The 21,016-nt window shown below is 48.5% G+C and overlaps 1 protein-coding gene across 1 annotated transcript in view; it reads right to left on the bottom strand.

Annotated features, from left to right (window-relative positions):
* Window positions 1-11,839: 11,839 nt before the first annotated feature.
* Window positions 11,840-21,016, bottom strand: part of BMERB1 (bMERB domain containing 1) — a 140,108-nt gene continuing 130,931 nt past the window's right edge. Inside the window, exons 4-6 of the mRNA XM_020872224.2 lie at window positions 17,342-17,456; window positions 15,947-16,029; window positions 11,840-13,432 (exon numbers count right to left, since the gene is read on the bottom strand). Of these exons, the coding sequence (XP_020727883.1) occupies window positions 13,320-13,432; window positions 15,947-16,029; window positions 17,342-17,456 (311 nt within the window). The 3' untranslated portion in view covers window positions 11,840-13,319. The remainder of the gene's footprint in view (window positions 13,433-15,946; window positions 16,030-17,341; window positions 17,457-21,016) is intronic.

Genomic DNA, 21,016 nt, shown 5'->3' with positions numbered 1-21,016 from the left:
CCTCCCTGTCCATCACCAACTCCCCGGAGTTTACTCAAACTCATGTCCATTGAGTCAGTGATGCCATCCAACCATCTCATCCTCTGTCGTCCCCTTCTCCTCCTACCCTCAATCTTTCCCAGCATCGGGGTCTATTCCAATGAGTCAGTTCTTTGCATCATGTGGCCGAAGTACTGGCACTTCAGCTTCAGCATTAGTCCTTCCAATGAGTATTCAAGACGGATTTCCTTTAGGATGGACTGGTTGGATCTCCTTGCAGCCCAAGGGACTCTCAAGAGTCTTCTCTAGCACCACAGTTGAAAAGCACCAATTCTTTGGTGCTCAGCTTTCTTTATAGTCAAACTCGCACATCCATACATGACTGCTAGAAAAACCATGGCTTTGACTAGACGGACCTTTGTTGGCTGCAAGATACAACCACAAAAGAAGAAAAAATTTCAAAATAAAAATTTCATCTTAGCATGGCTAAACAGGCTCTGGAGCCTTTCTGGGGGTTGAGGTGTCCCAGTGGGGCAGTTAACTCAGAGCTGACTGGCCCAGGGCAATGCTGTGCTTGGAGCCTAAAGCCACAAAAATGCTTTCTTAGGGGTTTCTTCCCTCCAAATGCATAGACTGTGGTGTCCATGGGTAGAGAGTTGCTGTTTGAACTTCAAGAAACAAACAGCTGTGGGCAGAGCAAGTCAAGAGCCAGGTAGGGGCACTGAGTCAGACCAAGGGCTCTGAGTTCTGTCCAGGCTTCAGTGAGCTCGCTGATGAACTTAGCAAATCTCTGCCCTGCTCTGAAAGCCTGTTTTTTATTTTTTATTTTTTTGGTGGGGGGTGGGGGAAGGTGGGTGGTGGTGCTTGCTGTGTGGTATGTGAGATACAGGATCTTAGTTCCCCAACCAGGGATCAAACCTGCGCCCCATGCAGTGGAAGCTCAGAGTCTTAACCACTGGACTGCCAGGGAAGTCTTGTTTCTCCTCTAAAATGCTGCAGACATGTGTTTTTAACTTCCCAGCATCTCTTCTGTCCTCTCCTGGCACAACTGGGCTGACATCACTGGCCCCTCTCCAGATCAGCCTTTGGACCCCAGCTCGGCTGAGAGTGATCGGCACCCTCTGCTCCAGCAAGTGATTCGGGACTGGCATGTGACCCCGACTCCAGGCTGGCCTTCTTGTTGAAATCGCTGGATTTTTCCTCCAGGAGGCTTGGGGAATGGAATCTGGGAGCTTGATAGCTGGACATAACCAGCATGGAGAAGTAGCAAAACATGGAAAACAGGTCCAGGTGATTTGCTTTGAATCCCTGGACCTACTAGTACCTTAGATTTTAGGACATCTCAGCTCAGAAGCCAGGAAGCACCCTTATGTTTTGCCAGCTTGGCTTCAATTTTGGTCTTCTACAACCAAAAAGAACTGTTAAAAACAAGACAACAGGGACTTCCCTGGTGGTGCAGTGGACAGGAATCCGCCTGCCAATGCAGGGGACTCCGGTCCAAGCCCTGACCGGGGAAGATCCCACATGCCTCGGAGCAACTAAGCCTGCGGGCCCCAACAACTGAGCCCACACTCTAAAGGCCCTGAGCTTCAACTACGGAAGCTCAACGCGCCTAGAACCGATGCTCTGCAACAAGAGAAGCCCCAGCACCACAACTTGAGAATAGACCCCCCTCGCTGCAGCTAGAGAAATCCTGCATACAGCAGCGAAGACCCAGTGTAGCCAAAAGGTAAATTAAAAACAAAAAACAAGACAGCAGGCCCTAATTGGAATACTTACGCTAAGCCCAATGTCACCAAAACAAGTCTTGGAATCAAAAACTGGTTATCAGGAATTGTCACCTTGATGCTGAGCAGGGCCCTGTGGGGCTCCTAGGCACAAAGCCAGTGTCTCCCATTTCTTTGATTATAGGAAACAGCTTTCATTCAGCCTCCATGACCTTCCCTGAGTTCTAAATGGCAGATGCAAACAGTTGTTAATCAAGGGAGGAGCGGCCAAGAAACCACTTGTGGCAGGTTTAAAGCGACCAGAGGTAAGAAGACCTGACCACCTGAGGCTGAGCTGTGCTTAGTCGCTCCGTCGTGTCCGACTCTTTGCGACCCCATGGATGGCAGCATACCAGGCCTCCCTGTCCTTCACTATCTCCGGGAGTTTGCTCAAACCTGTGTCCATTGAGTCAGTGATGCCATCCAACCATCTCATTCTCTGCTGCCCTCTTCTCCTTCTGCCCTCAATCATTCCCAGCATCAGGGTCTTTTCCAATGAGTCGGCTCTTCACATTAGGTGGCCAAAGTATTGGAGCTTAAGCATCAGTCCTTCCAATAAATATTCAGGATTGATTTCCTTTAGGACTGACTGATTAGATCTCCTTGCTGTCCAAAGGACTCCCAAGAGTCTTCTCCAGCACCAGAATTTGAAAGGAGACCTGCGCACACATAAATCTTGTCAGCAACCCCACCCTTGAACTATTGCTATGAGACTCCTCCCGGGTTTGGACACACAATTTTGAAAGGCACGAGCCCACTGTGTCCCCCATTGCCTGGCAAAGCAATAAGGTTATTCTTTTCTACTTCACCCAAACCTCTGGGATTCGATTCAGCATCACTTTCCGGGGCTGATTCCACATGGAGCTGGCAGAACTAGAGGGAGGGGACAGGTGTGGGGAGGGCGTAAGGGGGTGTGTAGAGTCGGGCGGGGGGGGGGAGTCAGGGTCGGGTGTGAGTGCATGCCCGGGACAGTGCGGACACTGGGGAAGCACGTGGAACTGAGTTCGGTGGACCCTTAGGTTACAGCAGCTTTTGTCACCTTGCAATGTGTCCCTGGCTCTGCTCACCGTCAGCTTCATGAGGGCAGGCCCCAGGTTGGGCTTGCTTCCTACGTGCAGATGTGGGCAACACTCATCCACTTCACTGCAGGGTTTGCTCCAACCCCTTCCCATGCACCGTCTCGTTTAACCCTCCATGGTTCTCTCCATTTCACAGATCTGAACACTGAGGCCCAGAGAGCTGAAGGAACCACCCCAGCTCACACAGGGAGTGTTGAGTGGGGATCTTAACCCTGGCAGGCTGGAGCCCTCCGCCAGCGTCTAGCTTCTCTTCCCTGCGGTTAATCCTGCTGGGCAGTGGGTTTTGTTCAGATTTAACCTCGGATGGGGGCCTCTTCCACCCTCCTGTTAGACACCAGTCTCCCTCCCTAAAACGTCAGGTACCTGAAGACAGGACTCCTCTTATTCATCGCTGTGTTCCCTGGTACCTGCCAAGGATTGCATTCACAAGTGGAATTCACGAACGCATGAACAGAGAAGTGACAGGACATTTGCTCCTCAAACCAGCTTTCCTGAGTGTCTCACCCCAGCCCCTGGTGCCCACTCAGCGGTCCTGGGTCTCGGCAGGTGGCCTTGGGCATGTTCTAACTGCTTCTTCTCGAGCTGCAGATGAGCTCAGTTATTGAGCCCCTGCAGCCCAGGGCTGTCCAGCCAGCATGGAATGGAAAGGTTCGTAAGGGGCTCAGCGGCTGCTGGCATGGCCATGAGTCACCTCTAATTGAGTACAGCTCAACAGGGAATGGAGTGATGGTCATGCTGGGATTAGAAATGAGAAAGAAACATCCCATACTTGAGTCTCATCCGGCTCTCAGACTCATGCCCAGGTTCTACACCTACATGCTGTGTGACCTTGGGCTAGTCACTTCCCCTCTCTGAGCCTCAGTTCCCCATCTGCCAAATACAGGTGATGAGCCCTCCGTCTGATGGGAAAGACTGTAAGGGAGCATTCCCCTGCCTGATGCATTGGGCTTCCACGCCAGCACCTTGCTAAAATGCTCGCAGCAATCCCATGCTGTTGCCAAGTCCTGTGGGTCCTTTTCACAAAGTTCTTAAGGTCTCACAACCTCTGGGTCAAGCTGGATGCTGTGTCCCATACCCTCCTGGACACTGCCTAGTGTTTCCTGATGCTCCTACTCTGTTTGTTCCCTTAAATGCTGGTGTGAGCAAGGGTCTGAAGCTGGAGGAGTGGTGAGAAGGAAGGTGGGAGAGACATGCAGGGGCTGGATGGAGTGAGGCTTTGAAATCCAGGGCCAAGCCCTGAGACTGTGAGGATGGAGGGGAAGGCGTGGGAGACTGGAAGCAGCACACCTGGTTAGATTTTCCCTTTGAGATCATTTTGACTTCAGAGAGTGGCGCACAGGTAGACCAGAGAAAGGCTGGTAGATCTGAGAAGTTCTTGGCACAAGAAGAATGTGTGAAGGTCCAGGAGAAATGCCGACAGAGAGCATGGCAAGAACCGAAAAACACCAAAGGATCTTTCTGCAGCCCCAGGTCAAAGAGGAGCCCCAGCAAGCAGGTGGGATGAGGTGAGGGATGTGGGAAGGAGCCAGATCTGATTGGGCCTTTGAAACCATGTGAAAGGACATGGATGTTGTCCTCAAGGCCTTGGAAATGGTTTTAAAGAGGGAAATGACAATTAGGTGTGCATTATTCAGAAAATCACCTGGCCACTGTGTGGAGAATGGCCAGTGATAAGGAGGCTAGTTACGAAACCACTGCAGAAAAGCTGAAGTGGCAACACTGGGTGGTGGGAAGATGGGGGTGTGGACAGATTCTAGAGAAGTTTAGGAGGTTGAATTTAAAGACTTGGGGCTTCCCTGGTGGCTCAAAGAAAAAAGAATCTGCCTGCGATGCAGGAGACCCGGGTTCGATCCCTGGGTTGGGACGATCCCCTGGAGAAGGAAATAGCAACCCACTCCAGTATTCTTTCCTGAAGAATCCCATGGACAGAAGAGCCTGGTGGGTTACAGTCCCTGGGGTCATAAAAGAGTCAGAAATGACTTAGCGACTAAACAACAAGCTAAAGACAATTGCATGGATGTGAGGAGGAAGAGAAGAGTCAAGAACAAGTTCTATGATAATCTTGGCTATTTGGTGGTGCCCTTTTCTGAGATGAAAAAACAGAGGAATCTGAGGCACTTTAGGATGGGAGTTGGCTGACATTTTCTTAAATGACCAGAGAGCAAATGTTTTAGGATTTGCAGGCCATTTGATCTCTTGCCACAGTTCAGTTCAGTTCAGTCGCTCAGTCGTATCCGATTCTTTGTGACCCCATTGGCTGCAGCATGCCAGGCCCCTGTCCATCACCAACTCCCGGAGCTTGCTCAAACTCAGGTCCATTGAGTCGGTGATGCCATCCAACCATCTCACCCTCTGTTGTCCCCTTCCCCTCCTGCCTTCAGTCCCTCCCAGCATCAGGGTCTTTTCCAATGAGTCAGTTCTTCACATCAGGCAGCCAAAGTATTGGAGCTTCAGCTTCAGCATCAGTCCTTCCAATGAATATTCAGGACTGATTTCCTTTAGGATTGACTGGTTTGATCTCCTTGCAGTCCAAGGGAGTTTCAAGAGTCTTCTCCAACACCACAGTTCAAAAGCATCAATTCTTCAGCACTCAGCTTTCTTTATGGCTTTCTCTTTTTCTTTCTCTTTCTTTTTTTCCTCTTTTTAAATTTTTTTCTTTTTTAAAAATTTCTTTTTTTCTCTCATTTTTAAAATTTCTTTCTCGTGCCAAAACCACTTAAGACTTTACTGTTGCCGCACAAAAGCAGCCGTAGACGATACACAAAAGCATTTGGTTATGTTCCAATACAACTTAATTTACAAAAACAGTTGGTGGGCTGGTTTGCCATCCTTGTTTAGGACATGTCTTTTTTGGTGTGCCTGCTCCAGATCTGAATGAAGACCCTCAGGAAGAAGGGGTCTGAGTGTAGGAGAAACGTCTAGGTGCATAAGAGAACTTAGAAGTGGCCAGCGTGCCATCTAAGAGCAGGTGGCTGAGGCTGTGGGTGGGGAGAGAATGCTGAGGGCCAGGCCCTGATAAAGCAGACTGGAGAGAGGTGGGAGGTACACCTAGACAGTGGGGTGTGTTGGCAGTCAAGTCAGGCAGACAGCTGGCAGGAGGACTGATGTGCCAGTTGTATTCAGATGAGGGGTGTCAGAATATGCCACCCAAAACACACCCCTTCAGCGTAAGGATTATTTCAAGCTAAAGGCTATTGAGAAACAGCAGATGCACGAAAAGCTCTAAACACAAGGTAAAAATTTTCATTTTATAAAACAAATCTCCATTTATAAAGTGAAAGTGAAAGTCATTCAGTCGTGTCTGACTCTTTGTGAACCCCATGGACTATACAGTCCATGGAATTCTCCAGGCCAGAATACTGGAGTGGGTAGCCGTTCCCTTCTCCAGGGGATCTTCCCAACCCAGGGATCGAACCCAGGTCTCCCACATGGCAGGCAGATTCTTTACCAGCTGAGCCACCAGGGAAGCCCTCCATTTATAAGGAAATTCCCATTTGTGAAAGGTGTCTTCCTCTTCCAGCCCAAGAAGAGGCGGATTTCCAGGGAGAAGGCAGGACTTCAATCTGCATAATAAACAACCCTTGTTTACCATACTTTTCCTGGTCATCTTCCCAGAACTTGTCTCCTCTGCCCAGAAGCCCCAAACCCCATTCCTTTGGTTTTAACCTTGATGTTGTTGTTCAGTTTCTAAGCCGTGTCCAACTCTTGGTGACCCCATGAATTGCAGTCTGCCAGGCTTCCCTATTTTAGCTTAAGGTTTAAGTTTTAGCCTAAGATGGTACACAAACCCACGTTCTAACCACCTCTTAGCACTACTCATTGCTGGGTTATGCACGATGCACGTGTTAATAAACTTCTCTTGTTTTTCTCTTGTTAATCTGTCTTTGACCAGTCTCACTGACAGGGTCCCCATTGCAGAACCTAAAAGGGTTAACTGAACCCTGATGGTTCAGTGGTTTGGACTCCACAGTCCAATGCAGGGGCCATGGGTTCGATCCCTGGTTGGAAAATTGATGGTTCAGCCCCTGGTTGGATCCTCGTGGCACAGTCAAAAGATTAGATAGATAGACGGTAGATAGACAGATGACAGATAGAGAAATAAAAGATTAAAGGTAGATGTTTCTCTCCCTAAATGGTTGCATTTCAGCAAGAGGGGTCAGTGACAAGAGTGACAGAAGCCAGATGAGAACAGTTTGAGGAGGGAGCTGGAGATGAGGAAAGCGGGGACAGCAAGATGATGACAGTTCTCAACAAGTCAGGGCTGCGAAGGTGTAGAGAAACATGTGAACTGCCAGGAAAGATGGAAGAGAGGGTTTTTTTTGTTTGTTAACGGGAGAGATTTGCTTAAATGCTGATGGGGAGAGAAAGGATGATTGAGGCTACAAAAAGGGATGAGGGGATGAATGACCAGCCAGCCATTAACTGGTCATGGCATCAAGGACCACTTCCTCACCTACAGAGCAGAATAACAAAAGCAGATAGGGTAGGGGCTCCTTGGAGAAAGAGAACCAGGCATGGCTTTCTTGACATAGGAGAGCTCATTTTGGCTTAAGCCATTTTGTGATCTAAGCCTGGCCACAATGCTTACCCGTGAACAGGTCCCAGGAATCAATGATTTTAAGGGGACAGAAGGTAGAACAGAGAAAAGGCAATCAAACAATGGTGCAGTGATAAAGCAGAATCCTAGTTCCTCCTCAAGGGATGTGCATAATCTGATATGGTCCCTGAGTTCTGCAGGAACTAAGGCCCCCACCCAGGTGGAGGATGGAATTATGAGGTTGATTATAACTTCAGATTTCATCAGCTAAGGCTTGGACTCTGTTGATCTTGGCCACAATTCTATGGTGAAGTCTTCTAAAACCCCTTCATAAATATGCATGTACCCTTAGCTTTAAACCTCCCCAGTTTTGCTGCTGGGAAGGCACTGCTTTGGGAAATATCCCGTGTTCTGTGTTGTTGTTCAGTCAATAAGTTGTGTCTGATTCTTTGTGACCCCATGGACTTCAGCACACCAGGCTTCCCTGTCCTTCACCATCTCCAGGAGTTTACTCAAATTCATGTCAATTGAGTTGGTGATGCCATCCAACCATCTCATCCTCTGTCACCCCTTCTCCTCCTGCCAGTATCAGGGTCTTTTCCAATAAGTCGGCTTCTCACATCAGGTGGTCAAACTATTGGAGCTTCAGCTTTAGCATCAGTCCTTCCAATGAATATTCAGGGTGAATTTCACTTAGAATTGACTGGTTTGATCTCCTTTCGGTCCAAGGGATTCTCAACAGTCTTCTCCAGCATCACAATTTGAAAGCATCAATTCTTCAGCACTCAGCCTTCTTGAAGATCAAATTCTCATGTCTGCACATAACTGCTGGAAAAAACAAAACCATATCTTTGACTGTATAGACTTTTGTTGGCAAAGGGATGTCTCTGCTTTTTAATACACTGTCTAGGTTTGTCATGGCATTTCTTCCAGTGAGCAAGCATTTTTTAATTTCATGGCTGTAGTCACTGTCAGCAGTGGTTTTGGAGCCCAAGAAAACAAAATCTGTCACTATTTCCACTGTTTCCCCTTCTATTTGCAATGAAGTGATGGGACCGGATGCCATGATTTTAGTTTTTTGAATGCTTTTAAGCCAGGTTTTCCACTCTCTTCTTTCACCCTCATCAAGAGGCTCTTAAGTTCCTCTTCACTTTCTGCCATTGAAGTGGTGTCATCTGCATATCTGAGGTCGTTAATATTTCTCCTGGCCATCTTGGTTCCAGCTTTTGATTCATCCAGTCTAGCATTTCACATGATGTACTCTGCATAGGAGTTAAATAAGCAGGGTGACAGTATACAGCTTTGACTTACTCCTTTTCCAGTTCTGAACCAGTCTGTTGCTCCATGTCCAGTTCTAACTGTTGCTAAGTCTTGACCTGCATACAGGTTTCTCTGGAGACAAGGTGAGGTGGTCTGGTATTCCTATCTCTTTCAGAATTTCCCACAGTTTGTTGTATCCACACAAAGGTTTTAGCATAGTCAATGAAGCAGATGTTTTTCTGGAATTCTCTTGCTTTTTCTATGATCCAATGGATGTTGGCAATTTGATCTCTGGTTCATCTGCCTTTTCTAAATCCAGCTTGTACATCTGGAAGTTCTTGGTTCAGGTACTGCTGAAGCCTAGCTTGAAGGAGTTTGAGCATTACCTTATTAGCAGGTGAATGAGCACAATTGTATGGTAGTTTGAGCATTCTTTGCCATTGCCTTTCTTTGGGATTGGAATGAAAAATGACCTTTTCCAGTCCTGTGACCACTGCTGAATTTTCCAAATTCACTGACATATTAAGTGCAGCATTTTAACAGCAGGCAGCCTGTTGCAAGTAATAAATCTTTCCTTCCCCTGATCTTTTTGTTGTTGGTTGTATCTATTGACTCCACGCCCACCAAGAAGAGAACCCAGTTTTCAGATACAGTTAAGTCACCTGCATACAAAAGTTGTGAACTTTCAAAGAATGTGAATGTGAATGCGGAGGCTACTAATGAAGACCTATGGAATTGGAGGCCCAGAGAAAGGACAAAGAGAGACAAGAGGAAAAGGAAGTAACTGAAGAACCAAAGAGATTCATGATGCAGGAAATGGCAAGATTTTATTTGCGGTATAGGACCCAAACATAGAATGATAGCCAATTTTGTTAGTTGGGTACGTAGGTTTACTTTGTTGGACTTACAAAAAGTTGGATTTATGAGCACGCTCTTGGAACTGAACTTATTTATATGTACCAGTGAAGTACATATGAAGACTTACGTTACCAATAATAGTATCTGCCTCATGGTGTTGATGTGAAAGGCAAGTGAGAAAATATGCATACTGCTCAGTGTACAGTGACAGACTTTCAATAAATGTGTCTCCAGCTATCATTGTCCCCTTTCCCCAACTGACCCCCAAAAGGAGTGAGTCTGGGGTATGGGACCCTGAGACCTACAAAATTTCCCAGCTTTGCAGGCAGCCCTAGGGATCTGGGAGCATATCGAACAATTACTTTCTTCTGCTCTTCCGTGAAAACCTCAATAAATGATGTGGGTTTTTTTTTTTGTTTTCTTTTTTTTTTCTTAAAAAAAATCAATAGCAACGACAGGAACATAAGCTAGATGTACCCCAGAGCTCAGCGGGTGTACTAGAGGCAGGATTTTTATGAGGGTTTCGATCTTTTTTTTGGCTTGTTGGAATGGTGAGTGACTGCTGTCTAATTGGTCTGAGGTCAGGCCTTCCAGACACACATTTTCTACCTGGAAGGGAGAGAGGCAGACCCTTTTCAGCCTGAGTGTTTATTGCAGGAGTGGGAAGCACCTGTGTAGTGGGTTAAATAGTGTCCCCCTGAAACCGAGCAGGGCCTGGGCCTCCTGGCCTGGAAGCCTTTCTGTCCCATTTCTTGTTTGTAGGGAATAGATCCTAGCTTCCATGACCTTCCCTGAATTCCAAAGGGCAGATTGGAACTGTTGCTAACCAGGGAAATGGGGGACGCAGAGACAAGAGAAGAGCAGCCCTGAAACAATAACACAGCCTTGGGGACAGGTCCTGGTTCTGGGGTACACAAGGGGTACACCTAACAGTATCTTTGAGCTCTTTTCAGAACTAAAACTCCAAAATGGAAGATGTTAGCATTCTTCATTCCAGAGAAGACCACCTGAGGCCAGGTTAAAGGAACCAGGGCAGCTCATCAGGAGATTTCCTGAGATTAAGAGTGTAGGCCCTGCACACACCCTATCTCATCAGTAGCCCTGTCCTTGAACCAGTGCTATAAAACACAATTTTTGAGGGCAGGAGCCCACTGTGTCCCCCTTTGCCTGGCAAAGCAATAAAGCTATTCTTTTCTATGGCACCCAAAACTCTGCTCTGAGATTTGATTCAACACCACTGCCCAGAGGCCGAGTTTTCAGCATCACCCCTGCCCCAAATTCATGGCCACTTGCCATCTCAGAATCTGAACTTATTTGGAAACAGGGTCTTATGAGAAGTTGTTAAGGTAAGGATTGTGATGCGATCATCCCAGATTTCGTGTCATACAGGCATACGGTTGAGCTATCCACTCTCTGTGCATCTCTAATGTAACTGTGCACATGCTCACTCAGTCATGTCAGGCCACCATGGACTGTGGCCTGCCATGCTCCTCTGTCCATGGGATTCTCCAGGCCAGGATACTGGAGTGGATTGCACGCCCTTCTCCAGGGGATCTTCCCTACCCAGGGATCGGACCTGTGTCTCTTACGTCTCCTGCACTGGCAGGCAGGTTCTTTAACACTAGCGCCCCCTGGGAAGGTCCCTAAATCCAATGACTGGCGTCCTCACAAAAAGACAGGACCAGAGACACAGACAGAGGAGGCTATAGAAGAGGTAAAGATTGGAGTGATAAAGTCAAGGATTACCAGGGGCCACCAGGAGCTGGAAGAGGCAAGGAAGCATTCTTCCCAAGAGCCTTCAGAGAGAGCACAGTCCTGAGGACACTGGCTCCTGGCCTCCAGAACTGTGAGACTATCACTTTCTGTTGTTTAAACCCGCTGGTTGAGGAATACATTATGGCAGCCCTAGGAAGACGCGCTACGTGCTTGGTCTAGGGCAGTGTCCCCTGAGGCCAGGTGATGGAAATGGCAGTGACCTGAGGGAGCCTCTTCATCTTTAGAATAGACAGGAAGTGGTGAGTGGGCTGAAGCCTAGACTGAAGAAGCACATCAGTGACAGACTGGGAGGGGCTGGGAGCATGCTCCCACGGGGAGGGGCCATCACTACTCAAAGACATTTTGTGTCAATTCCAAAGCAGCTGTGACTAGAAAGACCTTCACTTTTTTTTTCTTTTTTTGATTTACAAATATTTTGAAAAAATGTGACCCATGTAAATTAGAACCTTACTTCTAGGAGTCTGTGCTAAGGAAAAATCAGAAATTCAGATGAAGCTTTACCCAACACCCTCCCCCTCCCCCAACCCCACCTCCACCCCCCAGGATGTTTATCCTGACATTACTTATAAAACTGAAAAACTAGAAACAGCTTAAATGTTTAATACGGAGGGTCTGGTTAGATAAATTACAGTATATCCACAAGATGGATTACTAAGCAGCCATTGTAAATATTCATGAAGTGTTTAATGTTTACAAAGAGCTTTTAATGACGTGGCAGAACGATAGTGATCCTATGATAGGTGGAAAAAGAAAACTGTTATAGAATGATACAACAGAATGACAATCATGAAAAAAATGCATAAAAAAAGACAGAGAGGACATATGCCAAAATGTCAGAGTAGGTGGAGAAATATTGGGAGTTTAAAAAAACAAAAAAACCCACTTTTTTTATACTTTTGGTACTTTGTAAATGATTAACTATGTACATGGGTAAGTTACTTCTGTAGTCAAGAATAAAGTAAAAACTTTAAAAATACTGTGTAGGTGGTTTCCAGTTTTATTGTCTCCAATGGATGACTGCACATCAGCGAATCTGGAGTTAACGCTAACTACTTAGGCCGGTCACGACACACACACACGTACAAAGAGGTCACATGGCCTGTGCCGGGCTGGCTGTAGCAAATGTACATCAAATTACACAGGTGGAATTTTTCAGGCTGGTTAAAATACACCACCGAATGATTGGACACGGTTGGGTCAGGCCGCCTCTCCCGCCTGCCACTGATGTTTGCAGAGGTCTGTGTGTTAGGCCGGTGAGTGGCGTCCTGCCGGCGGGCCCCGGAGGGTGGAGAGTAAGTACGTCTGCTCTGGGTCTGTTCTCATCTTCCCTGGCCTCGGGTTGGAGCTCCCAGATCTCTGCTACCTCTTCCAAGCACTGGGTGCCCTCCGGCCGGGGGCCCCATCCCCACACACCCGGAACAAGGAAGAACCAAGAGCGGACAGACACAGTCCTGATGTGAGCCGCGCCCAGACACCGGAGGGGAGGGAGCGGGAGACGTGACGGCGACCACACAGAAGCTCAGTCTTTGCAGATGGGCCCTCTGCGTCTCCACAGACACTGCGTGGGGCCCTCCAGGGCCCCAACCCCTGGGAGAGGAGAGAGAGCGGGGGCGGGGGGGGGACAGGACCGTCTGGGGCAGCCTGGCAGCAGAGCTAGGAGGGCAGCTAGGGGAAGCGTCCAGCGTGGCGCCGGACTGCTGTCAAGTCACAACTGTACACACCTGGGGGGCATGCCCCCTCTCCCAGTTCATTCGCATGGTGGGTGAGATACAGCTAGCTAGAAGTGGAGATAATACTTTTTTTCAAGGGAGGACCTTTCCTGGTGGTTGGATAAACAGGGAGACAGACTCCTGGGTTCGGCATGCTCTGGGGAGGGCCATGCGACGGTGAGGGGCTCCCTATCGCTACACTCTGTACAGGGTGGCTGGGCTCTTGGCGGCGGTCACGGGCTTGCCTTCAACCCCTTCTGCCTTGGAGAGCTCTTGGGCCCCGGTGAAATGGGGGCTCTGAAGACAAGAGGGTGGGAGGGGGTCCCCGTGGCCCCGGGGGCACCCCGCGTGAGGGCTACATGATGCTGCACTGCGCGGCCCCGCAGCAATCCTTGATTAGTGCCAGCCCCGTCTTGGCCACTGTGGGCTTGCTAGGCGGGGGCTCTGCTTTCTTCTCTGCCCGGGAGCCTGCAGCAAGGTGGTGGGGGGGAGAGGGGCAGGGAGGGGAAACAGGAGAGAAGGACAGGTGAGGTGAGGAGAGCCCTGACCGTCTGCAGCCGCAGGTCCACCCCAACCCCAGCCAGGCCCCGCCCCAAGGCCACACAGGTGAAGTCTGGGGAGCTGACATGCATTTTATATGGTCCTGGTGACGGTTCCCACCTCCCTGGAGGTCCAGCAGCTTTGAGGCCTTGGCTTCTAACTACAGCTTTTAGCCCTTCTCCTGTTCTGTTCTCCTCACCGTTGTTATCTGCCAAGCCCAGCACCGGGTCTGTCACTTCCATCAGAGGGCCACCTTTCAGTTCTAGAAAATGTTCACACATCGCCTGTCATTCTCCGTTCTTGCTCCTTCTGGAATGCCTCTTAGGTGTCAGTTTAACCTTATTATTCTTATTATTCCATGCTTCATAACTTCACTTTCACATTTCCCATCTGTTTGTCTCTTGGTGCTGCATTCTGGGGTAATTTTCTCAGTTCTGTCTTCCAATTATATGAATCCTCCCTTCAGCTGTGTCTTTGTGTTTAATCCATTAAGTTTTCACTTCAGTGACACTAATTTTTTTTTTTTTTCTGTTTTTGCCAGCCAGCTTGTGGAATTTTAGTTCTGCAGTCAGTGACTGAAGCTGGGCCCTTGGCAGTGACAACACAAAGTCCTAGCCCCTGGACCATCGGGGAATTCCTCAGACAGTAATTTTTTAGAAGACTGTTTGCTAATTTACCTCTTCTTTTCTTCATAGCATCTTGCTATTTCATTTTGAGTATTATTCCTTCTCTTATCTCTTTAGTCATTGTAAACCCACTTATTATCTCTTTTAGATATTCTCTTATTTCTGGAGGACAGACATTCTCTTTTGCTGCATCTATGGACTCCTTTCATGGTGTTTCCATTCTTCATTGGTTTTAAATTTTTTATTGAGAGATCATCTACACGGGAGTTGTTTTTAATCTGTGGGCTGTGTTATGGGAGCTGAGGGGTCTCTGTTGAGCAACTTTACATTTGCTTTGCTGGGGTTCCAGAGATTTCACTGGTTTTAGATTAGTTTTAATTTTTCATCTTGGGATTCCAGCCCACATGGATGATGTATATTTGGACCCAACACTTGCATGTGGTACAGGCTTGGTGTTTTGATTTCTGGCTGGGACTCTTTTTTCTGTCCATAATCTTACACAGAAGACAAGTTTCCTCGCTTGTTTCCTTTTCCACACTGTTAGGTGGAGTTTCTCTAATTTGCCTTTCATGGAAGAGACAAGTCTATTGAAGATGCTGGATTTAGGCAAAAACCATGTGCCTTGTGATGTTAGGGGTCTGCAGAAGGACCAGGGCCCTTCTCTTTCTTTATTCCTTCACACAGTACAAATGTGTTTTCATGGAATGTTGCTAATGGATAGTTAGGGAAAAACTGGGTTTGTGGCTTCAGTTGGTAGTGGCAGCGTCTAGGTTTTGTCTTTGCAACAAGACTGTCCATCGCTCTGCCTCTGATAACAGTTCATGCCCCTGTGGCTATAGGGGTGGGCATGTAACCCAGATCCAGAAAATCACAACTTCCCAGCCCCTTCATGAGAGTGATGGGCCTAGCAGGTGGGAACATGATCCAAGAAAGGCTGGTCAGAATCTTACACATTTAGATACCAGTTGTTGCCTTGCTTCTGCTAAGTTATGGTCCTGGATTTCTGGCCCCAGGAAGGTCTGTGTAGGAGGAGGAAATGAAGCTAACATGACAAGAGGTGCCAAGTGGACAACCAGAAGAAAAGCAAGGGTGTCCAGTCCCTGAAGCCCTGGCTCCCCCTGCTGTTTCTCCAGCAAATCACCTTTTATTGCCAGGGCCAGTTTGACTCGGGCACCCATTTCTTATAACTCAAAGTGGTCTCACTGGACCAACGAGGAGAAGGCAGCTCCTATCCAGCAGGACTGGTTATCACTTTAATATGCTAATGGGTAATGGAAGCCTACAAAGAGTGGTCAAGTGCACAGCATTTCCCAAACTTGTTTCACCCAGAACCCTTTTTGCTCTGAGTATCTTGTGAGGCTAGTATTCTGAGAAGCAAACTTCTGCCTTCGTTCCTCCAGGGATTCCAACTCCAACAGGGGCCAGAGCTTCCTGAGTCTTAGTTCCCACCTTCTTGCCTCAGGGGCCACCCAACTCCTTCTATGAAATGCACCAAATCGTATGAGCAAGGACTAGCTACCAGCACTAGCTACAGCGTTTGCAGGACTCAGTGCAAAATGAAAGAGCAGGGCCTCTTGCTGGAAAATTCTTAAGACTTCTGAGACAGCAATAGTAGGACATGAAAGCAAGCACAGTGCCCTTCTAGGCGTGGGGCCCTGGGCTTCCTCACCCGTGAAGCTGGCCCTGCCTGCTGCCATCCTCTGCTCAAGTTTGATCTCTAGAAAGCATTTTTGTTGTGTCCCCTCGGCTTCCAGACCTCATTTAAATTTCCCTTTCCCTTGGATGCGGGAGGAGAAGGAATAATGTATGCACTCACTGGCTGAAGATTTGGTTACTTTGTCTAGAGGTTTTAACTTGATTCTCAGAAAATCGGCCATTTCCTTATCTTCTTCTTGCTCCCTGTGAAGACAGATGCGTAAAGACAGGAAAGAACAGTAAGCTAGGAGAGCATCAAGGAACTGATAAAATGAGGCAAGAGTGTGGGATCATGTATCAGACTTTATGGACGGTGCGTGCATATTGCTGTGTGTTATATGTGGGTGGTGCATATATGCTGATGTCTATTGTGTGTGGCTGGTGCATGTGATATGTGTAGATGGTCCATGTGTTACATGTGGGTGGTACATGTGTTGTATGTTTTGTGTGTGGGTAGTGTGCACATGTTGTTATGTGTGTACAGTGGGTGGGTGTGTGTTGTTTGATGAATCTTCTCTGAAGCAGAAACACCTATCACTGATGGAGTAAACGCCCACGCCCGCTGGTGTGAGACCCTAGAGCAGAGGCCAGGGTGTTACAGGACCCAGCCTCCCTGCCAGAGATTTAGTGAGCTGGGCAATCCCTCTCCTGATCCTGCACCTTTAAGTTACCCTAGACAAAGAAGTGGCAGGTCTCAGAAGGCAAGCCATCTCAGCTCTCCCAAGGGTCACCATAAGCAAAGCCAATGGTCCGAGCCTGGCTGAGCTGGGCAAAGTGCACCCTAGCAGCCTTGGAGGACTCGGGAGGTCACAGAGAATTAAAGGGAAGTTGTCCTCTGGTTTGGAAGGGGCCCTTCGAGCCTCTCCCCTGCGGATGACTCTCAAGGCTTTGGTCCAGCACAAAGAAATTCGAGAATCAACATTGGCATCTTTCGTGCCCTCTGGTCCCCTGCGGAGGCTTCAAGTGCAGTGCAGCTCCAGGGCCCGTGGTTGACCAGATCAACAGGGCAGGGGCATCTGCAAATAGGAGACCCTGAAGGCTAGGGAGGGGCATCGGAGGCCCCCAGGAGACAGGAAGGGAGAGAACAGAGCTGGGAAGTGGGGAGGGTGGGTGAGGAAGCAAGTTAGGACAGAGGGCAGAGTTTCTGTAGAAACGAATAGAAGTTTCTGGAAAAGGTGCCTTGACGAGATGGGAGAAAACTCAGTAAAAAGAAGGTGCAGGAAGTGCTTCCATGTGCTCTGTGATGTAATTCCTCCCTGGTCACCTCAGATGACATTCACTTAAGATCCACAGGCCTTTGCAAAACTTTTTGGAGCTCGATTTAAGTTTCTCTTAAATAGGCCACGGGGCCTCGGACCAGAAGGATTCATCAGGATCTAGTGTTTGGGAAGCATTTGGCCAGGCCATGCCCGTTGCAGAGCTGTGAGTCTGGGAGCAGATGACAGGCTTTGGAAGGAAGCTGAGCTGCATTCTAACAGCCCCAGCCCCGCGCCCAGGGGACACGCTGCCCGCTTACCTTAACCGCTCAACCTCTGCGTCGTCCACCAGGAAGTCTCTCTTCTGCACCAGTTTGTGGATCTTCTGGATGAGCTCATCTTCCCTCTGCTTCTGCAACTTGGTTTTTTCTTTTTCTGGGAAGAAGAACACATTAGCAGAGACAATTTGAGTGTAATGGAGTGTGAGGGGCCAGGGTTGGAATCCTGGCTTGACCATTTAACTTGCTGGATGAACCTGGAAAGGCAACTGGATTGGTTCAAGCTTCTGTTTCCTCCTCTGGAAACTACACAGTGAGGCTTGAATGTGAGAATGCGGGGATCTTAGTAAACGGCTTGGCACAGAGCTGGCCCATGGTGGATGCTTGCTAAATGATATTGATGCTGCAAGGGGGTTCTGAAGAAGGCCGAGGGGAGAAGGACACAGGTCGCGTGCAGAAGGTGACTACTCTGCAGTGAGGCTTACCCAGCCCGTCAGAAGGAAAGCACCCACACTTTCCCAACCTTTTCCAAATACCAAGGGCTAGAGCCTCACAGCAGAGACAAAACAACGAGCGGTGGACATGAAGACTGATACAACCCGGACGTCAGAAACCTAACCCCGCATTGGCTCCCTCTGCTCAGACCCCTTTAGAAGATAAAACTCATGGGGCAGCTTGTCCCTCTGCCAGTTCAAACAAACTGTCACTGACTATTTCCTCTAGATCTGGAGGCAGAACCAGAGACAAGGAAAATATAATATTTAGGTTAGAGAGAAAATTGGTTTCTTTCACTAATCAGAGGGGAACAAGGAATTGGGATCTAGCAGCCCCTGTTTTCCTGCTCATCCTTGCTGTGCTGACGATGGTAATGGGTCCTGAAGTCTGATTCTGCAAATCACTCGTCAGCATCACAGAGCATCCTTGCCCTCTGCAGGTAGATTAACCACAGTGCCCATGGACTCAGGGAGTGATGTCACTGTCCTTTCCAAGTTACCAGCAGCAGCCCTCCAACACTCCCCTGTCCTCTGCCAGGCCCCAGATCTTATATCAGAGTCATGTGGCTATGGGTAGAGGCCCCAGGAACTCACTCACCTCCCTCCTCAAGCTATTCATCCCCACTATCTCTTGCCTGTTCAGGCATCTCCCAGCCTCTTTAGATACTCAGCTGCAGCCCTCTGCTTAGGGCCCTCAGCCCCTCAATAAACTCAAGGAGAGGGCACCTACTCAAAGGGGTCTGTCTCACCTTGCAAACTAGTTACTGACCCAGGTCTCCATACCACCAGCCAGTGCTGCTCACCTGCTTGTGTGTATGACACACCCTGCTGGCCAGCATCTCTCACCTGCCTCCAGGTACTACCTACCTGCCTTAAGCCCCACCTACCTACCTGCAGACTCCACCCACCTACCTGTAGGCATCACCCATTTACCTGCTGGTATCACTTACCTGCCTGCAAGCATCACCCATCTGCTTCCAGGCACCACTCACCTATCTACTGGTACTTTTGTGCCAGTCAGCCATCTACTACTACTTTTGTTTCCAAGCATCACCCACCTACTTGCCAACTTTATTCCCTGGGGGCATCACACATCTGATTCCTAGTATCTTCAGGGGCTTGCCGAAGTGACCCTCCAACTTGCTTCTCATCTCTTCCAGCACACCTCCTTAGCCCAGGCCACCATCATCCTTCCCTGGACCATGCCAGGACCTCCTAACTGTAGACTAAGGTGATCTGTAGACCTTATCACAACTGGGAGACCTCGCCATAGAATCACAATCCTGGCTTGATGCCCCACCTCCTCCTCTTCTTGGCTGTGTGACTCTAGGCACATTCCTCAACCTCTCTGAGCATCCAGTCTCTCAACAGAGACAGTCATAAAGTTGTTGCAAGTTTTAAGAGAGAGAAGTCAAAACACTAGGCTCCCTGCCTGGTACACAGTTAGGGTTCATGAACAGTCAGCTACTATTATCATAGGCTCTTATTTTACATTATCACTTTTGCTTTCATGATTAAAGGCTCGCTAGATTACATATTTACCAAACCAGGTACAAAAGAAATAAATAGTTACTTAATGAATGAAAAGCAAGTCTCATGGCATAAGAAGCAGGCCAAAGTAAGTGCTTAATAAATGGCAACCATTATCATCATATTTGTATTACCATGTATTACATTTTCATTTAATCTGGGTTTCTCAACCTTGGCACTGCTGACATTTGAGGCTGGACCATTCTCTGTCATGGCCAGAGCACTGTAGGATGTTGAGTGGCATCCCTGACCTCCGCCCACTAGATGCCAGGAGAGCCCCCTTTCCTAGTGGTGACCACAGAGCGGGACTCCTGACAAGGCCAATGTCCGCTGTGGGGCAGATCACCCTGGTTGATGGCTGAGAATTACTAAATTCTTCCCAACAACTCTATGAGGGAGGCACAACTTTTATTCTAGTTTTTTTTTTTGAGACACTATTTTTATGTCCAAGGGGAGGGTACCATGGCCTCCACAGTCAAGTCTAAGCGTTCCCAGCCCAGAGGGGCTGGTGGCGGCAGGGGAGGTGGGTGAGACATCTTAGCTCGTCCCCGAGAAGCCCTGAGGGTGTGGAGGGTCCCAGGGGTTCTCTCTCATCATGTGTGTGTGAAGTCGCTCAGTCGTGTCCGACTCTTTGCCACCCCATGGACTGTAGCCCGCCAGGCTCCTCTGTCCATAGGATTCTCCAGGCAAGAATACTGGAGTGGTTGCCATTTCCTTCTCCAGGGGATCTTCCTGACCCAGGAATCAAACCGGAATCTCTTAGGTCTCTTGCATTGGCAGGCGGGTTCTTTACCACTAGCGCCATCTCCCTGGTAGTTCAGACAGCAAAGAATCTGCCTGCAACGCAGTTCGATCTCTGGGTCCAGAAGATTCCCTGGGGGAGGGAATGGCAACCCACTCCAGTATTCTTGCCTGGAGAATCCCTGGGACAGAGGAACCAGGCGGGCTACAGTCCATGGGGTCACAAAGAGTCAGATGTGATTGAGTGGCTTTGTCTCATCATAATGAGCTGAATTATTTTCTGACCCTGGCAGGAGAAGCATGATTTTCTTGGCCTTTCAGTCTCTTCACTTATTATTTTTATTGTATTGCTGGGCGCATTGGGTTGTTTCCTCCTAAACCCACCTAAGTCCATCTAGAAACCTGGCGCTGGTCCAAGGAATACACAGAAATGCTCTTAACAACAAGGAGTCAGAGGACACAGTGCGGAGAGGTGAACGGCAAGGCAGGAGAGGAAAGGGAACTTTAATATCTGCATTTCTTCAGGGAAGTGGCTGGGAAGATGCGGTTTCCTAGGAGAATCAGTGGAGGTGGGGGGGAGGACCTGGGCTCTTTTGCTAAGTGACCCACTGACCTTATGTGTTTCTCTGCAGGACTGCCGACGGCATTTTAAGCAGAAAACATCCTTCAGCGGGGACTGTCCCTTCCATGAAGGTTTAGCATTCCTGGTTTCTGCCCATTGAGTGTCAGTACTGATCTCATATTTATTTAAACTTTTTTTGAATGAATTTTGGTATTCTAAATATTGCATGAAAATATGATTGCTGAATTTTTCATGTTTCAGCTGAGCACCTTTTTCTTCTCGCCCTAATCCCAGTCCTGGTCAGTGAAGCAGCCCAGGTATTGTGTCCACCAAAGACCCCCAGCTTCCACACATTTCCGACCCATGCTCTAGAGGCTGCCATGGCCCCCG

The sequence above is a fragment of the Odocoileus virginianus genome, chromosome 33, assembly GCF_023699985.2.
Source record: "Odocoileus virginianus isolate 20LAN1187 ecotype Illinois chromosome 33, Ovbor_1.2, whole genome shotgun sequence".
NCBI classification, from domain to species: Eukaryota; Metazoa; Chordata; class Mammalia; order Artiodactyla; family Cervidae; genus Odocoileus; species Odocoileus virginianus.
Note: the sequence above shows the minus strand (reverse complement) of the source record. Positions and strands in the feature narration are given on the sequence as shown.